We start from the raw sequence: 18,740 nt of genomic DNA, 5'->3' as shown, positions 1-18,740 counted from the left end.
GGATGGCCAAGCTCTGCCTCCCGTCATGGGAGAAGAGGATGCTGGACTAGGTGGGCCATGGGCCTGATCCACAGGGCACTTCTCATGCTCTCAGGATGGAAAGGAGGACAAGGGCAGGAGAGGGCCTTGTGGAGGCCAAGGAAGAGCCAGCCCCCCTGCTGCTCTTTCCTCTGCCCCCCCAACCTGTGGCTCTTCACAACTTCCATCTATCTGGTCTGCGGAGTCAAAGTAGGCTTAGCCTTCTGGTAAAATTTGCCTGGTAAATGTCTACATTCTTAATCTCTAACCATTGGACAAGCTGATCACTAACAAGGAATGGATGCCAAACGCATATACAGTACTGGGCAAACTTGACAGTCTCAAAGTTGTCATTTGTGTATTTTGTGTGTTCTTTGGATTTTTGTGTTGTGAACTGCCCTGAGATCTAGGGATGGAGGGTGGTATACAAATTTAAATAACGGCAGCAGCAACAATAACTCTTAACCCCCAAACCCCACCCCATGGAGCAAAAAGAAAGCAGCCCCCCGCCATGACCCCCTGTGTCCTTGAGCAGAGGTGCCCCCCTGCCCTAGTGTACTTGCTTGACATGCCTCCCCCCCCCCGAAATAAGAGCAGAACTCAGTGTGAGCGTCTGGGGGGGGGGGGAGAAGTGTGTTCCCCTCCCCTCCGTCTCTCCCACCCCCCAAAAGACACGGCCTCTTCCAGCTTCTCACTACTTTTATTGGCTTCCAAAGCGTCACGCAGACACCCCCCCTGCTGCTGCTGGAGGAGGAGGGTGGGGAGGGGGCAGGCTTGGCTGGGGGGGGGGAGACCCCAGGACTCCCTCCGCAGGCCGGCACTGCCAAGTCTGTCTGCTCCTGGAGTCGGACGAAGCCCGCCCCCTCTCGCCCGCCGGGTGGGCACTGGGCTCCAGAGGCAGGGCGGCGCTTGGGGTTCAGGAAGGGGGGGCGTGGCGGGGGCCGCGAGGGGCCAGCGGGATTGTCGCTTAGCGGCTGTAGCCAAACTCGTCGGCGTCGTCAGCGCGGAAGTCTCCGTAGCGCCACAAGTTCAGCTGTGGGGAGGGCAGAGAGGGGAGGGTGAGATCTGAGCGGCAGCCAGGGACCCCTCCCAAGACCCCCTCCGTGGGGGCCGCTTGCCCCACCGGCCCCCCTGCCCGGAGGCCGCTGCTCGCTGACTTACCCGGGCACTTTTGGCTGCCTCCTGGGCATTCAGGTACTCTGTGATCTGGAGGGAAGAGGAGGAATCAGAGCAAGCCCCCTCTGTCCTTTCCCCTGCCCCCTTGCTCAGCCCCCCACCCGCCCCACTTCCCGGGCGGACCTGCCGCCGCCACTCACCACTTTCTGGAACTGCTTCTCCTTGCGCGGCTCCACCATCACCAGCCCCTCCTTCACCAGCCCCAGCCCCACGTCGCCCTTGGAGTCGGCAAACTGCAGGGTGACGTGGGGGCAGCTGGGCCCGGCGTGCTCCACGTTCAGCAGGCACTGGGTGTTCTGGATGTCGCGCACCACGCTGTCCACGGCGTCTGCCCTGGCCTCCTCCTGCGGGGAGAGGAAGGGGGCCACACTCAGTCAGAGGGGCGCCTGGAACCCGCCCTACAGAGCGGGACAGAACAAACTGGCGGAGGCAGCTCCTGAGCACCCTCATCGCTCAGCCCGTACACCAGGGTCCCGCTCCCAGGGCCTTCTCGAGGTTCCCTCCCTGAGAGAAGTGAGGTTACAGGAAAGCAGGCAGAGGGCCTTCTCAGTGGTGGCGCCCGCCCTGTGGAACGCCCTCCCACCAGATGTCAAGGAGATAAACAACTACAGTCATACCTCGGGTTACAGATGCTTCGGGTTGCATTTTTTTGGGTTGCGGACTGCTGAAATCCAGAAGTACCGGAACGGGTTACTTCCGGGTTTCGTGGTCGCGCATGCGCAGACGCACCGAATCACAACCTGCACATGTGCAGACGTGGGTTGCGAACGCTGCGGGTTGCGAATGTGCATCCCACACGGATCACGTTCACAACCCGAGCATCCACTGTATCTGACTTTTAGGAGACATCTGAAGGCAGCCCTTTTTAGGGAAGCTTTTAATGTTTGATCTGTTATTGTGTTTTTAATTTTCTGTTGGGAAACCCAGCCAGATGGGTGGGGTATAAATAATAATAATAATAATAATAATAATAATAATAATAATAATAATAATAATAATAATAAGGGCAGCCTCTCAACATGGGAGAGACACTAACAGGCGTCCACCGGGCCCCTCTTCTCTGCGTAAATGGGCCATTCCTTCTCCAAAGCCCCCGGAACTGGCTGCCACCACCATATTCTGAGTCACTTCCTTTCTGGGGGAAGACGGAACATATTTCGTCTCTCCTGCGCTTACAGCCCAACCGCCGCGCTGGGGGCACCTGCATTTCCTGAGAGTTTGAGAAGCAAGCAGAGAACCAGCCTTTCTGCAGCACTGAGGACCCACCGCCCTTGGGCTTCCTCCCCCAGACCCTCCAGCTGCCCCTTCCGGCTGTGTCCTCCGGTCCACCTCTTCCAGGTGGCAAATGAGGGGCAGGCTTGTTAGAATTCCTGCTCCGTGGTTGCAGTCATGGGATTGTTGTCTATCACATGACGTTATATGTTTTGACTCCACAGAGTGGGAAGTGACGGAGACAGGATGTTTGTGTTCCTGTGTTCTGTGAAGTGGGACTATTGTCATTTCCCCCCCTCTTTGCTCTCTGATGCTAGAGAGAGAGGGAGCCATGTTGCAGTGCTCTCTGTGTGTTTATATGTAAATAAAGTAGATTAGCCAAAATGCTGAGTAGCTGAGGTCTGTCACGCAAGTTGCGCAAACTCTGCGGATCCCTAAGTGTGCCGGTGTCGGTTGGCATCGGTTGCTGTGATGTTCAGGCAGAAGAAAGCTTTTGAAGCTCCCGAACGAATGACCAGGAGGGAGAGAACATGCCAGTCGGGCAGGTGTGTCTGCCAGGGTCCTATTCGAGAGTAGGACAATCTCCTGACACAGCTCAGGGGCAGGAGGGTACAACTTAACCCGCAACCTCCCCCTGGCCTCCCCCTAATGTGCCTTCTGCCCCCCAGGCCCCCATCCCCGGCCAGGACTCACATCTTGGGGCACTTGGATGAAAGCAAACTTGTACTCGGCGGCCTGAGCAGGGAGGATGCGGGTGCTGAAGGCGGCTGGCAGGGTGGCCAGGCGGGTGGAGGGAAGAGTCTCCTTCTGCAGAGGGGGGAGAAAAGGCAGCTCGGTCACCCCCTGGCGCGGTTCCTATCCCGCCCGGGGTCCGCAGATCTCGGGACAACGGGAAAAGGAAGTTTGTTTTTCACAGCAGACACACCAAATGCAGCAATGAAATATGAAAACCGGTCAAAACCATCAGTTCCCTTTGCCCTGCGGACCAGGCACACCACCCACCAAACTGGCAAAGGACACTCCTTGGGAAGCTGGCGCCCGCCACATTTCCAGGGGGGAGGCACCCCATCACCAGCACATGCTATCCCTGAAAAGCTCCCCCCAGCAGCCTCCTCCGTACATCTCCAGCAGGCAGGCTCTCCGTTACCTGTCCTAAGTCCACTCCCCCCCCCAAAGTTTTTATTTATACTTTTCACGTTTATACATTTCATTAGTTTTACAATCATTTCAACATTTCAAAGCTTGACTTCCTTCCTCCTCTTTCTGCGGTTCCTTAAATTTACAGTGGTGCCTCGCAAGACGAAATTAATCCGTTCCGCGAGTCTCTTCGTCTTGCGGTTTTTTCGTCTTGCGAAGCACGGCTATTAGCGGCTTAGCGGCTATTAACGGCTTAGCGGCTTTAAGAAAAAGGAAACAAACTCGCAAGAACTCGCAAGACGTTTCGTCTTGCGAAGCAAGCCCATAGGGAAATTCGTCTTGCGGAACGACTCAAAAAACGGAAAACCCTTTCGTCTAGCGGGTTTTTCGTCTTGCGAGGCATTCGTCTTGCGGGGCACCACTGTATTTTAAGTATCTTTTGCATATCCAAATCCATTTACTGTAGTTTTCTGTCTATGGGACACCCCCATGTATAGGACGATCCCTATTTGGGGGGATTTAAGAAAATGGGGGGAGAGGGCACAGAGTTGCCGAGCTTTTTAGGGGCTGGAATTGCCAAAAAATCGCTCACCAGCCACTAACAATCGCACGCCTTGCCCAAGACTGCCAACCAACCACGCTATTGCTGCAGAGTCAGCCAATCACAAACAGCCCTTCACACGGCCACCAATCACCTGCCCAGTTGCCACAGAAAATCTCCTGCTTACGCCTGCAGCCAATCGCCCGCTCTGCACTACCCATGTGTAAGATGGGGGCATATTTTAAAGATATTTTTAAAATAAAAAACCCTAGTCTTATACACAGAAAAATGCGGTAATTTGCTCATTCAATTTATCAACTTTAAATATATACTTGCAAACAGATAAAAACATTGGCAGGGTTATGGTAACAACCTGCAGTTTCATAAGAGGTCCTGTTCTAAGTCCTATAGGGCTGAACATGTCGAACCCTTGGACTCGGGCGCAATGCAAATGCTTCAGGATCGAGGCCACCCAGCCCCTGGGGGCACCTCCCAGTCTCCAAGGGCAGCCCCATGTACAGCGCAGTCCGGATGGGAAGTTGCTGCAGTGGGGCCAAGCTGCCCAGGAACAGCCGCAGGGAAGTCCTTGCCGCAGAAGACACTTTGGGCTCCCGCAACAAGGTGGGGCTCAGCAGCCCCCACAGATTACGGACCAGGCCTTTTGGGGGGAGGGCTACCAGTCCAGAGGAGGCCTTGCCCCCCCCAAAGCAGCTCTGGGGCTGCTGAGGCCTCCAGGGCCCCCCGGGATCCCCCCCACTCACGTTTCCATAGTCGATGTAGAAGACATGCACTTTGGCTGAAGACTCCACCTTTTCCACCCGGGCGCGGTACCTGTAAGGGAGGGGGGAATAAGCTTGAGACCCCACACTTTCCAGCCAGTGCCACCCCTGGCACTTGTTGCAAGGCGGGTGGGGCGGGCTGCCCTGAAAATGAGAAATCTGCTCTGAGGTTCTCCCTTGCCAAAATCTCCATCCTTACAGGCAGCCTCCCTGGCTGCCGGCACCTCCCAGAATGGCCAAGGGAGGAGGTCATGGCCAATCATCCCCCTGCCCCGGCTGGCACCCCGGGAGGCTGCCTTGCAAATCTTAGGGGCTAAGCTGGAGGGACCCTGAGTCCTGAGGGCGGCATCCCACACAAGGCAGCTCCCGAGGGTCCCGCACCCGTGCCCCTTCCTCAACGCAGCCCCTCCCCGCACTCACCACTCTCCGTCGACAAACTTGGCGATGCAGTAGTCTCCGCGGCGGGGGGAATAGGAGCCCTCCACGGGGGGGTGGGCAGCAATCTCGCTCCGCATGGTCTCCATCAGCTTCTCTAGCTGGGTCCCTAAAACAGGGGGGGGGGGGGTAAATGAGAGACTCAGGGCCTGCAGGAAGCTATCAGTAGCTGCTCCAGGGCACCCCTTCTCCCCAAACGCCATGGGGCAGGCAAAGCTTTGCTTGGGTCAGTTGCACTGAGCTCATCTTTGATGAACACCCAGACCAAGGCAGGCCTCCACCCCGAGAGCTTGGGGGCACCCAAGGGCCCCACCTCCCCCAGCTCCGTATCCCCCATTCAGGAAGGGGGGAAGGTATGGGGGCTGCAGAGGCGAGGCTTGGACATCGGAAGGAGCAGCAGGAGAACAGCCCCTCTTTCTTGCTTAGCACATACAAGCCCTCTGGGTCAGGTCCCTGGGTCTGTCCTGCAAACATTCTGGCAGAGCGTCAATCAAACCGAGGCGCTTCCAGCCCCCCCCCCGGCCTTGTCCCCTTACCTGTCTCCACGTCCTGCACATAGAAGTGGAGGTCATCTGTGATCTCCGTGACAAAGACGGGCTTGTAGTTGGCCGTGCGCTCCTTCTCCTCGGGGACCAGGACCACGTCCTCCACGGGGGCCTCTTCGTAGTGCGACCACACCTGGGGGGGGGGCGAGGAGGAGGATGGAGCCGGAGGTCACAGGAGCCAGAGAGGTCCGGTGTGCAAGGAAGGACAAACCATAGCCTAGTAATGATCTCACTGGCCGGGAAGGGGAGATGGAGACCGCAGGGGACCAGGAGGGGCACCGGAGAGGTGACTTTGGAGGCAGGGAAGCAGCCACAGCCCCTCCAGCAAGGCCACGCTCCAGCTGATAGGAGCGCAGAAACCCACATCTCTTAGTTTGAGGGGAGGCAGACAGCGGAGAAGGAGCCCCTGGCCCCCCGACCAGCACCCTGTGCCGAAGAGAGCCCCACACAGAGAGCTTTCTGGGCAGGCTCAGAGCTCCCAGCCCTGGCTGCCTGAAGAGGAGGAGGAGACAGGCAGGCACACCCCCCCGCCCCCCCCCCCCGTGCCAGGTGGCAGCCTCACCCGGGCCCCTGCGCAACAGGAGCATAGAATGGCTGCGCTGATGCAAAGAGACAGGCTGTCAAGTCCGATCGAGTCGCCGGGTGGGCGGCCGAGCAGGGGGAGATGTGACAGGCAAGGCAGCCGGGCTGTGGAAGGGAGCCCACATGACGCCGTCCCCCTCCCTCTCTGCCGCTCAATTTACACCTCCACACACCAGAGAGAGGAGCAGGAGGAGGTCAGCGGCAGGAGACAGCTTTGCTCTGGGGCTGCCACCCCGGGAAGCCTCTCTCTCTGCCCCAAATGCAGATCTCCTGCCAAAGGCACAGACCCACTCAACCATCCTGGCAGAGAAGATGGCGCAGGGATGGTGCTGGGAGTGCAGAAGGACTCCTCTTCAAACCCAAGGAGCTCAAGCGCCACGGCCACAAAACGCTCACCAGCCACGTTCCCAGGGATGCCACGGAAAGAGAAATGGAACCAGCCAAAAATGGGCACCCAGGGAGCTGCAGCCAAGAGAGGAGGGGAGCAGGACCTTTGGCCACAGCAGCCCAAGCCGGGTCCCCTCGGCCCGAGGTGGGCTGAGGATGGAGAGAGGCCCGGGACTGGCATGCCAATGGCAGGGGCTCCAGAACAGCCTGTCCAGGAGGGACTATGGTGTCCGGCCCTGGCCAATGAAACAGCACTGAGCCTTGCATGCTCTCGAGCTGCCAGGGGAAGGACCAGGGTGTGGGCACCATAGTGCGGCCGGCTGCAAGGGAGCTGAGATCTACCTGGGGGGCGAGAAGAGTCCAGTCGACAGCCGGGCGTGAAGAAGTGCAGGCAAGGGCCAGGCTGATTGGAGGGGAGGGGCCGTGGAGGGAGGGGGCGGGCAAAGGCAGCCACCTCTTCCAATCCCGCGGCTCAGTCCGGCCATGCTGTGTGGGCCCCCCCTCGCAAGAAGCAGGCCCACACCTTCGCACACGATTTCCGCGCCAGCGACACAAATCACGCAGGACGTGCCTGCTTCCCTGGAGGCGTCCAAACAGCCTCTGATTTAATTAATGGAAGAGTGAAGTCAAACGGTGCTGGGAGCCCTCCGGGGGCCGGTGCTTCTGGGGTGAGACTCTCCCGCCGGAACGGGCTCCATTAAGGCAGGGGGAGCAAGTGCCCCCCCGGCTCCCAGGACGCTTCCGTGCCTGATTAGGTTCTCCCCAAACTGCTTGGCAGTTCACGAGGCAGGACTTAGAAGAGACAAGCAGTGACAAGATGGGCCCGTCCTCCCCCCAGAAGCTCCTTTACTGAGCCTCCTCCTGCCCTTGGGGCAGAAGAGAGCAAGCGCGTCCTGGAAGTGGGGCTGCCCCAGAGGAGTGCGGACGCTTCACGTCCTCTGTTCCCGAGGACTGACAAGGGGCCTTTGCGGGCATTTGTCAGTGCCAGGCTGGAGCCATTTGCATACGCGGATGGCCCCCAAAGGCTGCTCGGCCGTCCAGCACGCTGGCAGAGTCCCGGGGAGGCTGGTGGGAAGCAGCCCCTCCTCACAGGCTCAGGCACGGCTCCCCAAGGGGCAAGGAAATCTTCCGAGGACATTCTGGATTGTCGGCCGACGAACCAAAGTGGGGAGGAGGGAGAAGAGACGGAGGAAGCTCAAGAGGTCTCCTCTCCTAAGTCGTCAGGATGCCATCCCTGCAGGTGAATCAGGGATGGAGAGGCCCACCTTCTCCCCCCTCCCCAAAACCCTCCAGCTCCTCGGATCGGGAAAAGGCCTTGTGCCTCCAGGAGGGGAGGGCAGGGGCAAAGTGCTCCCATTCTCCCCACGTTCCGAGGCGGCGGCAAGACAGGAGAAAGAACAAGGCAAGTTGTTAATTGGCAATTAAACACTGAGGGCAGGCAGCCCTGGCTCAGGTGGGGATTCCTCTGCGCTGGCTGGTGGGGCTGGCAGGCGTGGGCCTGGCAAGGGGCAAAGGGCACCCGGCCCGCATCTGGCCAACGACAACCCAAACGTGGTCAGCTGGCGGGGAGAGTGGAAGGGGCCCGGCTGAGAGGGGAGCGTTGGACCAAGCGATGCTGGGGAGCCACACCCAGGCGTGCCCCTTCGTGGACCAGAAAGAGGACCCCCCCCCGCCTCCCTTCCCAGCTGGCGGGTACCTTCTCCTTCTTCTGCTTGGCGGCCTCCTCTGCAGCCACCAGGGGCTTGTAGTAGTTGCTGCGTTCCGCCGTGAAGTGCACCTTGGACAGTGCTTGCTCCACCAAGGCCACCGACAGGTTGACGCCGTCGATGTGCAGCCAGCCGATGAAGTTCCCGGCTTTGTCCATGCTCTCCACCTCTACCTCCACCTGCAGGAGACACAAAGCGGGCAGAACACCGTCAGGGGGCACGTGGAAGGGCGCCCGGCGGGTGAGAGGGACACGCCTCCAGAGGGGACTGCAAACTCAGACCTTTCCAGTCTGGGGTCACCCCAAGATTCGGCCACCTGCACCCCCAGATTGAGGTGCCGCAAAGTGCCATCCTGCTACACACTTTGCCAGGCGGCTCGCTCCGACACCGAAAAGCACCTCCCCAGCAATACCCTCCACCCTGCGTGGGACCCAGGGGCGTGGGGAGACTTGGGTGGTGGAAATAAAGCTCTCTCTCACACTCACAAGCTGCCTGGGGCAACGGCACTTGAACAAATTCAAAATCAATCTGCTCTCCGATCCCAGGGATCAAGCAGCACATGACTTTGCTTCAGGGACTGCCCTTGTCAGGCGCACAGCACAGAAATCAATCCTCGCTCAGGACACAACGAGCGACAGTCAAACGCCAGGGACGCGGGGCCTCAACGTCACCGCAGCGTCACCAACCCCTGCCCCCCTCCAGGGCACGGATTGCTGGCAAGAGGGCCACAAACCCCGGTGGTGGCAGAAGCAGAGCCACAGAGCTCAGACAGCCCAGGGACAGCTCCAGGGGGCTTCTCCCAGCAGCCTGCACCCCCAAATCTCCCTGGCATGCGGGCTGCCTTGATATTCCTGGGCTCAGTTTGGGAACGGAGCTTGCATGACCTCCTGCCATTCGAGCGAGGCGTTCTCCTTGCTGGGAGCTGGACCATAACCTTCTGGGGTGACCTTTGGCCAACCATGCCTCTTGGCCCAGCCTGCCCCACAGGAGAAAGCTGGGGGGGGGGAGAGATACAGCCCCCCAAATCACCCTGGAGGGCAGGTGCGGTAAAAATGGAATGAACATATACATTTCTTGGTTAAACTGTAGGACTGTAGACCTCTCCCATTCAAAAAGCAGGCCAAGATGTAGACACATTTTTCCAACGCGGATGGGGCTCTTCCGGCACCAGTCGAGGGCAGCTCCGTGGCACCCGAGGAAGGAGCCCAGGGTGGCAGTGCCCAGCTTCTCCTCCTGCCTACCCAGTCCCTCTGGCCGTGCTGCCCTTCCATGCCAGCCCCCCCCCCAGCCGCAGAGCCAAGGGGGCCTCTGCCTTGGAGGCGGCTGCGCTAGGATGAAGCTGGCCCCTGCTCCAAAGCCATAAAACTCCGCCCTCACGACTACAAACACTTGTATTCATTTAAGCTGCTTCAAGCTCGATTAAGCAATAAAATGGATGTCTAAATATCCAGGAATTTGATGAGGTTTGCAGACAAGGGCGCAAGTGCAGCGCTGGCCAGGGGAGAAGGCAAGCCGGCTCCTCTGCCCCACTGGGAGCCGGGCCCAGGGACCGAGGGCAAGGGGGGAGGCTCCAGGACCCTCCGCAGGGCGCACCGGGCAGGCCCCGCAGGAAGCCACGGGGGCGCAATGGCGCAGGGGCCCCCACCTCTCTCTGCGCCTGCCGGGGCAGTGCCAAAGAGCTCCCCTCTGCAGGTATGCAAGGGCCACTGCAGAAGGGCAGGTTGGAGACTGCACGGAAGGGGTCAGGCAGTGCTGTCACCCCCTGGCCAGCACACCAGGAAGGCGGTCTCCCAAGCCTCCCACATCTGGGTGTGGGTGAGAGGGAAGGAGCCAGCAAGAGACACTTAAGAGACACTTGGAAATGTTGGCTGCTGGCTTCTCTTTCTCTCTCTGCACCCCCCCAACCCCACCAGCAATTGCTTTCCTTGCAAACATTCTGCAGCCCCGCTGGGGAGTAGGAGAAGAGCCAAGCCATTACATTAGTTCCTTGCTTTTTCCACAGGAAAGGTCTCAAAGTGACTTTGCAAGAGAAAATACTACCAGTCACAGCGGCTGCCTATTGCTGCCGTCTCCTGTACCAGAGGCAGAAGACCAGTTGCTGCTGAAGATGCGTGGCCTGCGATGGAGGCGCTCCTGTGCGCCCTCCACCTGGGGGGGGGGCACAGGGTGTGGGATGAGACCAAGGCCTCTGGCCTGATCCAGTAGCAGCAGCAGCAGGGTTCTGGGCAAGTTTCTTGAGCACCAGCCTTTCCTGGGCCTCACCTAGGAAGAGGGTCTGCCCAGGAGCTTCCTTCTCCCCTGGGCTAAACAGGTAGCCTCCTCTGAACTGGGTCCCCCCCCCATTAAGTCCTGTCTAGGAGAAGCAGCAACTGCTTCTGTAATACGGGGAGACAAAGCACATGAATGAAATATGCAAAGGAAAACATCAGACACTCCAGCCACTTTCCGAGCAGATTAGCATTTGCCCGCCATTCATAATGGATCTGCCCGTAATTAGCAAGAAGCAAATGGTGCGAGAGGAACAGGCAGCTCTGCGCGGTGGGAGAAGGAGAAGCAGCCGGCCCGGCCCCAAATGCCCCCACATGCAGCCCGGGCAGAGGGGCACCTCTGGAAGCTTCCTGGGCACCTGGGAGGCGGGCGCTGCCAGGTTGAGCAGGGAGAGGGGGAAGCTTGGGGGGGGGGGGGCTCCCACGCGACCGTCTTCTCATCCAGGTGGCAAAAGGATGGATGATTCTGCTCGCCTGGAGTCAGGGGGAAGCCCCAGCGCCCTCACCTCTGTTGGGCCGGCAGTACCTGCCCAGGAGGCACGCGCCCTGCAGGGCTGGCCTGGCCACGTGCCGAGATCCATTCTGGGGGAGGCAACTACAGTAGGATTCCTCACCCCAAGACAAGAGGCAGAACAAATCACTCCAGGTGAGCCCTGCCAGCGAGCCATCCTGCCTGGCACCGACAAAGGGGCAGGCCAAGAGGAAACCAAAGCCAAATAAATATCAGGGTGAAAAATTCCCTCTCTTTCTTTTGGCAGGAGGGTAAGAGGTGTCTGTTTGGGGGGGAGCCCAGCTGCTGAGCAGAGAGAACCCAGAGGGCAAAACCTGGGCCTGCTTCCCCTGTGAGCCTCAATAAAAGCAGCTCAGGACTGGAACCCTGCCCTGGGTGTCTGGCCAAGGGCGGCCAGGGCCAAGGGAGGGTGCCCCCCGGGGGGGGGGGGGTGAGGCGACGACAAGGAGCTGCCTGGTCAGCTGGCCTGGAGAGGAAAGCAGCAGACCAAGTCCTGGGGCTTCGAACCATGAGCGCAACCTGCCTAAAGGCTGGGCAGGATGCTCTCATGTCCTCTGCGGGGAACACCCAGAGGCAATCAGCCCAAGTCAGCTGGGCCTTTTGGGAGGCCTGGAGGAGTCCCGCAGAAGGTGGCCCCAATCCCCCAGTGAACAGGCTCCAAGCCCAGGAGGTGCTGCTGGGGAGAAGAGATTCTCAGGCCCTTCTCCTCACCCCCCCCCCGCCCCCATGCACAGAGGAGGACGAAGGCCAATGGCCAAGGAAGCCCGTGGCTCGCCCTGGCCTGTGGGCACTTCCCACCCGGCCCCACGGATCCTGGACGCCCACGGCTGCAGCTGCCTCCCCGCCTTCCAGCTCCTCTCGCCGTTTAGGCTTTACTCAGTTGTGAAAAGGCTTTTGATGCATAAAGCGAAGCACTTAGCAGAGAAGCAGGTTTTTAAACTGCTGCACGGGGAGGAGGCGGGAGGGGGAAAGGAGCGGCAACAGCAGGAGGCAGCCTGGAGGGGCTTCAGAGCCCACCCTCTCCAAGGAACACCCCCCACTGGGATCTCCCGCCTCTCCCTTTGCACCCAGAGGGGAAGCTGCCCACTGGGTCACCTCCCCTTGCCATGAGTGGGGAGGGAACAGGGGCTGGGCGCTCCCAGGGCTTCGAGTGGCCTCTTGAAAAATTCAAGTGTTCTCCGCTTCCCGAAGGCAAGCCGGGGGAGATCCACTGCGGCGCAGCGCAAGCAGATCATCGTTTTGCAACACGAACCACTCAAGTACGGGCTCACCCAAAGGAATCTCTTGAGTTCATGAGAAGTTCTGCCTCGGCAACAACAAACAAATGTTCAAAGCACGAGGGTCCAAAGAGAAATCGGGACCACACACAAGTCATACAGTAAGATCTCTGGCAGACAGACCTGCGACAGGTGACTCCTTCCCCATAACTGAACTCCCATGCTAGAAAAGGTTTACTCTGTTTCCTTTGCACCAGCCGCAATCTGGAGGCCAGCTCTGCTCTCCTGCCGCCTGGGGCAAGGCGGGGGGCCCTGCAGGTGGCTCTGAGCTCCCCCCCCCCCTTGTTGTGAAAATGCTGGTCCTCCGCAGGCCTTGAGGGCCTGGCCTCTCCCATCAAGCCCTCTCTGGCTCTCCTCCTCTTTTTCCATCGGTCGCTGCTGCTTTGGGCTTCTTAAAAAGCAGCCGTAACCCACCTAGGATGTCCCTGAGAGAGACATGCAAGGCAGGAATGCTTAGGAACAGAATAAGCTCCCCGGCCAGCCCAGCTGCCTGCCCCCTTGCTGTGAGTCCAAAGGGTTCCTTGGAGCCAAGGGACGCCTGTGTCTGGGCTGCAATGCACCCTGAAAGCTCTGCGTGCAAAAACAGGTCGAGGGAGACCTTGGAGGGTCGCCTGGGGCGCTCATCAGGTAATGTTGAGGGCCACCCCAACTCTTCTCCCGCAGACTTTGGTTCCAAACTTTGCAACTGAAAAGAGTCACGATTTGTCACTGTAAGGTTGCGGAAATTTAAAAGCCATAACCATCACACAGGCCGATAGATTAGGAGGCGGAATGGCATGATTAGAATAACTATGTGCTCCAGATATCCATCTTATTAAACTTAACGGTTAAAAAAGCACTCTCCCCTTGCCCCCGCCCCCCCCTGGAGACTCGGCTTATGGCTTCCGCTCTCCTCCCAAGGCCCATCCATCACCCTCTTTTCCTCCCCCCCCCCCAGGAACCAGGCCTGGAATTACGAACCGCTGAGCGGGAGGCAGAAGTTTTAAATTAAGTATTCAAAGGCGGAGGTGAGCCGTGAAAATGATAACAGGGGTTGTACGGCAGAGAGGCGAGATTTACAATCCCCTGCGTGGGGGGAAGCCGCGACGGATCAGCACCGGCGTGGGGGGGGGGGAGCCAAATGAGGAGGGGGCAATGAATTTTAAAAGGCAGACGGGTCAGAAGTCCTGCCAGTTGGAGTGATAAAAGCGAAGTCGCTGAGAATCCGGTGCTGCCATTAACGTCAGCCGTCTTGTATATCTTATATTTACAGTATACACACGCAGAGCGTGCTCTGTGCGTGACAGGCTCGCCTTTCAGTCTGGATCCTGCAGCCTCACGGAAGAAGTTGCAGAAGAAGTCGAGCGGCAGGCGGAGAAGGTGCGGCTGAGATTGTCCCCTTTCTGAAACCTCTGGCAACCCCCAGCTGCCCATCAGTGTTGGCAGTGCTGAGGTGGATTAGCCAAGGGTCTGACTCTGCAGAAGGCAGCTGCTGAACCCACCTCTTCCCCAGCCTCCCCAGCCCCTGGCAGACGGGGACAAGCTTCTATGGGACCCCTTTGGGAGGGAACTCCCACCTTCCTCTCCACAGAAAGCCAGGAGCCCTTGCCTTTTGCCCAAGGCAGTTCCCCTTGGGGAAAGCGCTCAGCCCAAGAGGGACCTTCACCCAGCACATGGCACCGCAGAGCTCGAAACCTCCCAGACCCTCGGGCAGGGGGGCCAGCCGCAAATCCCCACTGCTGACCCCGCCAAGAACAGGGCTGGAATGGCAAGTTCCAACCAGGGGAGGGGGCGTGGATGAAGATGATGGACTACGCCAAAATGGCGAAATCAGAGACCAGGAAGAGAGGAAATTCAAGGGAGAATGGGAAAAATTATAATGTATTTAAGAGAACATTGTAACCAACTAAAAAAAACCACACCTTGGCAGGATTAGAGTAATGCTTGTAACATGCAAAATACAATGGGAAAATGGTTAATAATATTTCTAACAAATTAGAGAAAATAGGATAAGCTGAAGGAAAAAGGGATGGACCACGGAAACCAGGGGAGGGCGGTGGGAAGTAAGGGATTCTGAGAATCCTAAGGTGAATGATATGTTTAAATTGAAATTTGTTATGTAAAATCTAATAGAAAATATTTATATATATAAACAAGAATGGTAAGTCCAGCAGCCCTGAAGAGAAAGGGACGATGAAGCAGGGAGGGGAAGGAGCCGGCCTCTGCAGCCTTCTCTGGGGCAGGCATGGGCTGCCACGGGGGCTCTCAGCCCAGGGACCCAGCCCGCCCACCCACCTCCCTGTCGCCCACCCAGAGGGAGGCTCTCTTCCAGCCGTGGGGCTGGCTGTCAAGGCAGCCGGGCGGAGGAGCCTTCAAGCCCACCGAGTGATTGACAGGGCTCGCTAGGTAAACGCGCCAGCACTTGCCTGTCACGCTCAAGCCTCATCCTCTGACAAGTATCTATTAGTACCGGAGTTTATACACATCTCATGTCAACCCCCCCTGCTGGCGAGACGGCCCCGGACGCAGCATGGACACGGCGGGAGGGGGAACGACTGGGGAGCCAGGACTTGTCTAAACCTCTCCCTCCAGCTTGCCAGAAGCTGCCTGCTTGGGGGGCTCCTCCGGCAGCATCAGATTCATGGGGGGGGGGGGGTGGAGCTTTTGAGACCTCGCAGCCCCAGAACCCGGCAGGATGGGTGGCAGCTGAAGGACCAGGATGGGGAAGAGCCGCATCTGACGGCCGGCCTCGCTCCTGCACTCGGTCTGGGGTCAGAGAGCGACGGGGCACGGCCAGGAGCCGGCAAATTCTGCAACCCGAAATGCCGCATGCAAGGAGAGAGGACCCCCCCCCCCACGACCGCCACATGTGCAGCTTATCATTCTGCCTGCGCACCTGGCCTCCCTTTGTGTCTGTTTTGGGGAATGCTTGTAGCTGCGTCGATTCAAAGGCTGTCCCTCTCCCAGGTGAATTCCGCTGGCGTTTGTAAAGCGATAAGCATTGCAGATTCTTCCCGACACAATCTGGTTTCTCCTTCCCGGCCCCCAGCTGGGGAGCAGCGCCACATGCCTACTACCCGCCCAGGGGGATTGTCGCAGATCCAAGGCAGAGATCGAGAGGGGCAGGCACAGGCTGCTGAGGAATCCTGGGGGGAAAGGCTGGCATGACCCCCCTGCCCAATTTGCAGGGGCAGAACGGCTCCTGGCACCCAACCCTCAGGCCCAGAAAGATTGGCAGCAGCCCCACAAACCGGCCGCTGGTCCACAGGCTCTCTTTGCCCAGGTCTTCTTCCTTCCTTCCTTCCTTCCTTCCTTCCTTCCTTCCTTCCTTCCTTCCTCTGAAGCACCAATCCTTTGCTTAACAAAGTTGCCCCTGTAGCTCTACCCGGCTCCTAGAAGGAGGACCTTGTCTCTTGTGTGAAATGAAGGAACAACAAGGAGGAGTAAAGAGAGTCTTCTCGCTGCCTGCCTGGGACTGAGCCAGGCCTCTCTCATACCCTAAAGCAGTGGTTCTCAACCTGTGGGTCCCCAGATGTTGTTGGACTACAACTCCCATCATTCCTAGCCAGCATGACCAGTGGTCGGGGTGATGGGAGTTGTAGTCCAACAACATCTGGGGACCCACAGGTTGAGAAACACTGCCCTAAAGGATGAAGGAGAAAGGGACACGAGTCTCTCAAGGGATGGGGAGCCCTGACTCTCTCAAGGAAGGCCAGAGTTAGCATCAGGAGCGCCAAGGACACCCACCTGGGCAGCCCTGGACCAGGTGAGGAGCAGGTGACCAGGGAGCACCTTGAGAGCCCTGCACAGCCTGCGGTGCCAAGGGCAGGAGAGGGCAGGCAAGGGAGGCAGCAGCTCAAGAAGCAGTGCTCTCCCCCCCACAGTCCAGAGGCCCGGGAGGTCACCCGAGGAATGTGGGCTGACTGGGCTGCGCCACACTCAGGAACGCAGTGAGCAACCTGTGGGGTTGGCTGCACCTGCACGACCAACTGGCCGGCCTCAGCATCCCAACGGTCCAAAGTAAAACCCTGTGATGCTCACAGATCCGCCCCTCCAGTGGCAGGGAAGCAGCACTTGGGAGCAAGGCAACAGCCCCTCCTCAGCTCCCCATAAAGCCCTGCTTCGAAACTGGGGTGCCTAAATTATGCCCCACATCTGCACACAAGGAAAGCCCATTGTCCTCCTCCTCCTTCTCCACGCAACAATGGCGGAATGCTGAAGAACAGGCTGGCTTCCCAGGCAGAAGTTGAGGGCTTCAGGAAAAAAACCCCAAGACCCCCCAAACCCCCTCCTGTGTCTCTTTACTAGCTGCTATGGGAAGGGGGGTCCTGACTTAGTGTCTGGGTCCAGGCCAAGGCCCACCTCTGATCACTCAGGTTTCACGTGTGATGGAGCCGCAGCAGAAGCAGGCTAGTGGTTTGGCCAAAGCTCTGGCTCCCAAGGGCCCAGCTTCTAGAGAAGCCCCAGCAGTGCGTCCCACCCCCCAGCCAGCCCCAAAAGAGAGGGAGGGACAGAGAAAGAGAGCCAGCAGCAGACCTGGGCAGCCCAGAACATCTGAGGGATCTTCCTCATGGAAAGCCCATGAAACAAGCACAGGGAAGCTGCAGAAGGAAGGCCCCCATCCCTTTCAAAAACACTGTCCATCACCATCTCCCAGGACCACCACAAACTCGCTTCCTAAAGTGACATCACCTTGCCAACAAAGGTCCGTATAGTTAAAGCTCTGGTTTTCCCAGTAGTGATGTATGGAAGTGAGAGCTGGACCACAAAGAAGGCTGATCGCCGAAGAATGGATGCTTTTGAATTCTGGTGCAGGAGGAGACTCTTGAGAGTCCCATGGACTGCAAGAAGATCCAACCGATCCATTCTGAAGGAAATCAGCCCTGAGTGCTCACTGGAAGGACAGATCCTGAAGCTGAGGCTCCAATACTTTGGCCACCTCATGAGAAGAGAAGACTCCCTGGAAAAGAACCTGATGTTGGGGAAATATGGAGGGCACAAGGAGAAGGGGACGACAGAGGACGAGATGGTTGGACAGTGTTCTCGAAGCTACAAACATGAGGGAGGCAGTGGAAGACAGGAGGGCCTGGCGTGCTCTGGTCCAGGGGGTCACGAAGAGGCGGACACGACTAAACGACTAAACAACAACGAAGAGACCCCCCCCCCAATAATCCCCACTAACCCAAATGCTGCTGGCTGCGGAAGCACATTTCCACTTGCTGAGTGGGGTGTGGGGGGTGTGGCGTCTCCCCCCCCCCCCCGGAGGTACTCAAATCCAACCCAAAATGCAGCAGAAAAGCCCTTGCAGGGAGAAGTGCTGCATCGGCAGCAGGTAAGCAGCGTTCAAGGAGACACACAAAGCGCCTTTCGTTAAGCAAACTAAGCAGCCCTGCGAGATCCTGGAGGGGCTCAGGGCAAGGCTGCTGAATGCAGCAAGTTCAAATGCACTGGAGAGAGACGGAGCAGAGAGGCGAGGGAAGGGGGAGAGAGAGAGCCCAGGGAGAGCCAGCCCCGGACTGCTGCAGCGCACAAGGCGAGCCCCATCACAGCTGGGGGGCAGTGGCTGGGAGGACAGAAAGGGTCTTTGGGTTGCTGTTTTGCCACTAAGAAGGAAGAGCAGGCAAGCCGTCATCACGAGGCATTAAACTACAAGCTTGAGATAAACACACAAGCGCCAGCCTGCAGGAGACCTCAAAGGGGGGGCCTGTGCCCCCTCCCTCCCGAGGCTCAGAGAGCAGCTCCCTGAGGTCCCAGGCGTGGAAAGAGAGAGCCAGAGGCCTCCCAGGGCCGCAATTTGGCTGCCCTTGGCAAATGGAGGAGCGCAACACAACATGGCCCAGCGCGACCTCGGAGTGTGCGAGAGCAGCAGGCATCAATTATAAATAAAGAGCCGGCATAGATCCCAGACCAGCGGGGAAAGGAGCCGTCCTTGCGGGGCCCACAGAACCAGCCGCCTCCAGGGGGCCGCTCTGGGAGCCCCTGCCTTTCCGAGGCCACAGGTCAGCACACCCAGAGCCCCCGCCTACGTCATGAGGCAGCAGCCCAGTGCGAAGAGGCCACCCCACCCCACGCTGCTGATCGGTACCGATTCCCTACGCATCTCATCGATCTACTCTGCCCTCAGCTTTAAATAAAACATTCCAGCTCTGACTGTCGAGGGATCAACAATCCTTTTCCGCTGGGGGCTC

The 18,740-nt window shown here is 58.7% G+C and overlaps 1 protein-coding gene across 1 annotated transcript in view; it reads right to left on the bottom strand.

The window, feature by feature from the left end:
- Positions 1-699: 699 nt before the first annotated feature.
- The window catches only part of SND1 (staphylococcal nuclease and tudor domain containing 1), a 232,189-nt gene continuing 214,148 nt past the window's right edge, over positions 700-18,740 (bottom strand). Inside the window, exons 17-24 of the mRNA XM_028746419.2 lie at positions 8,509-8,697; positions 5,835-5,976; positions 5,284-5,407; positions 4,846-4,915; positions 3,100-3,213; positions 1,335-1,538; positions 1,180-1,224; positions 700-1,051 (exon numbers count right to left, since the gene is read on the bottom strand). Of these exons, the coding sequence (XP_028602252.2) occupies positions 986-1,051; positions 1,180-1,224; positions 1,335-1,538; positions 3,100-3,213; positions 4,846-4,915; positions 5,284-5,407; positions 5,835-5,976; positions 8,509-8,697 (954 nt within the window). The 3' untranslated portion in view covers positions 700-985. The remainder of the gene's footprint in view (positions 1,052-1,179; positions 1,225-1,334; positions 1,539-3,099; positions 3,214-4,845; positions 4,916-5,283; positions 5,408-5,834; positions 5,977-8,508; positions 8,698-18,740) is intronic.

This window comes from Podarcis muralis, chromosome 10 (genome assembly GCF_964188315.1).
Source record: "Podarcis muralis chromosome 10, rPodMur119.hap1.1, whole genome shotgun sequence".
Taxonomy (NCBI): Eukaryota; Metazoa; Chordata; class Lepidosauria; order Squamata; family Lacertidae; genus Podarcis; species Podarcis muralis.
This window is presented reverse-complemented; position numbering and strand designations above follow the sequence as displayed.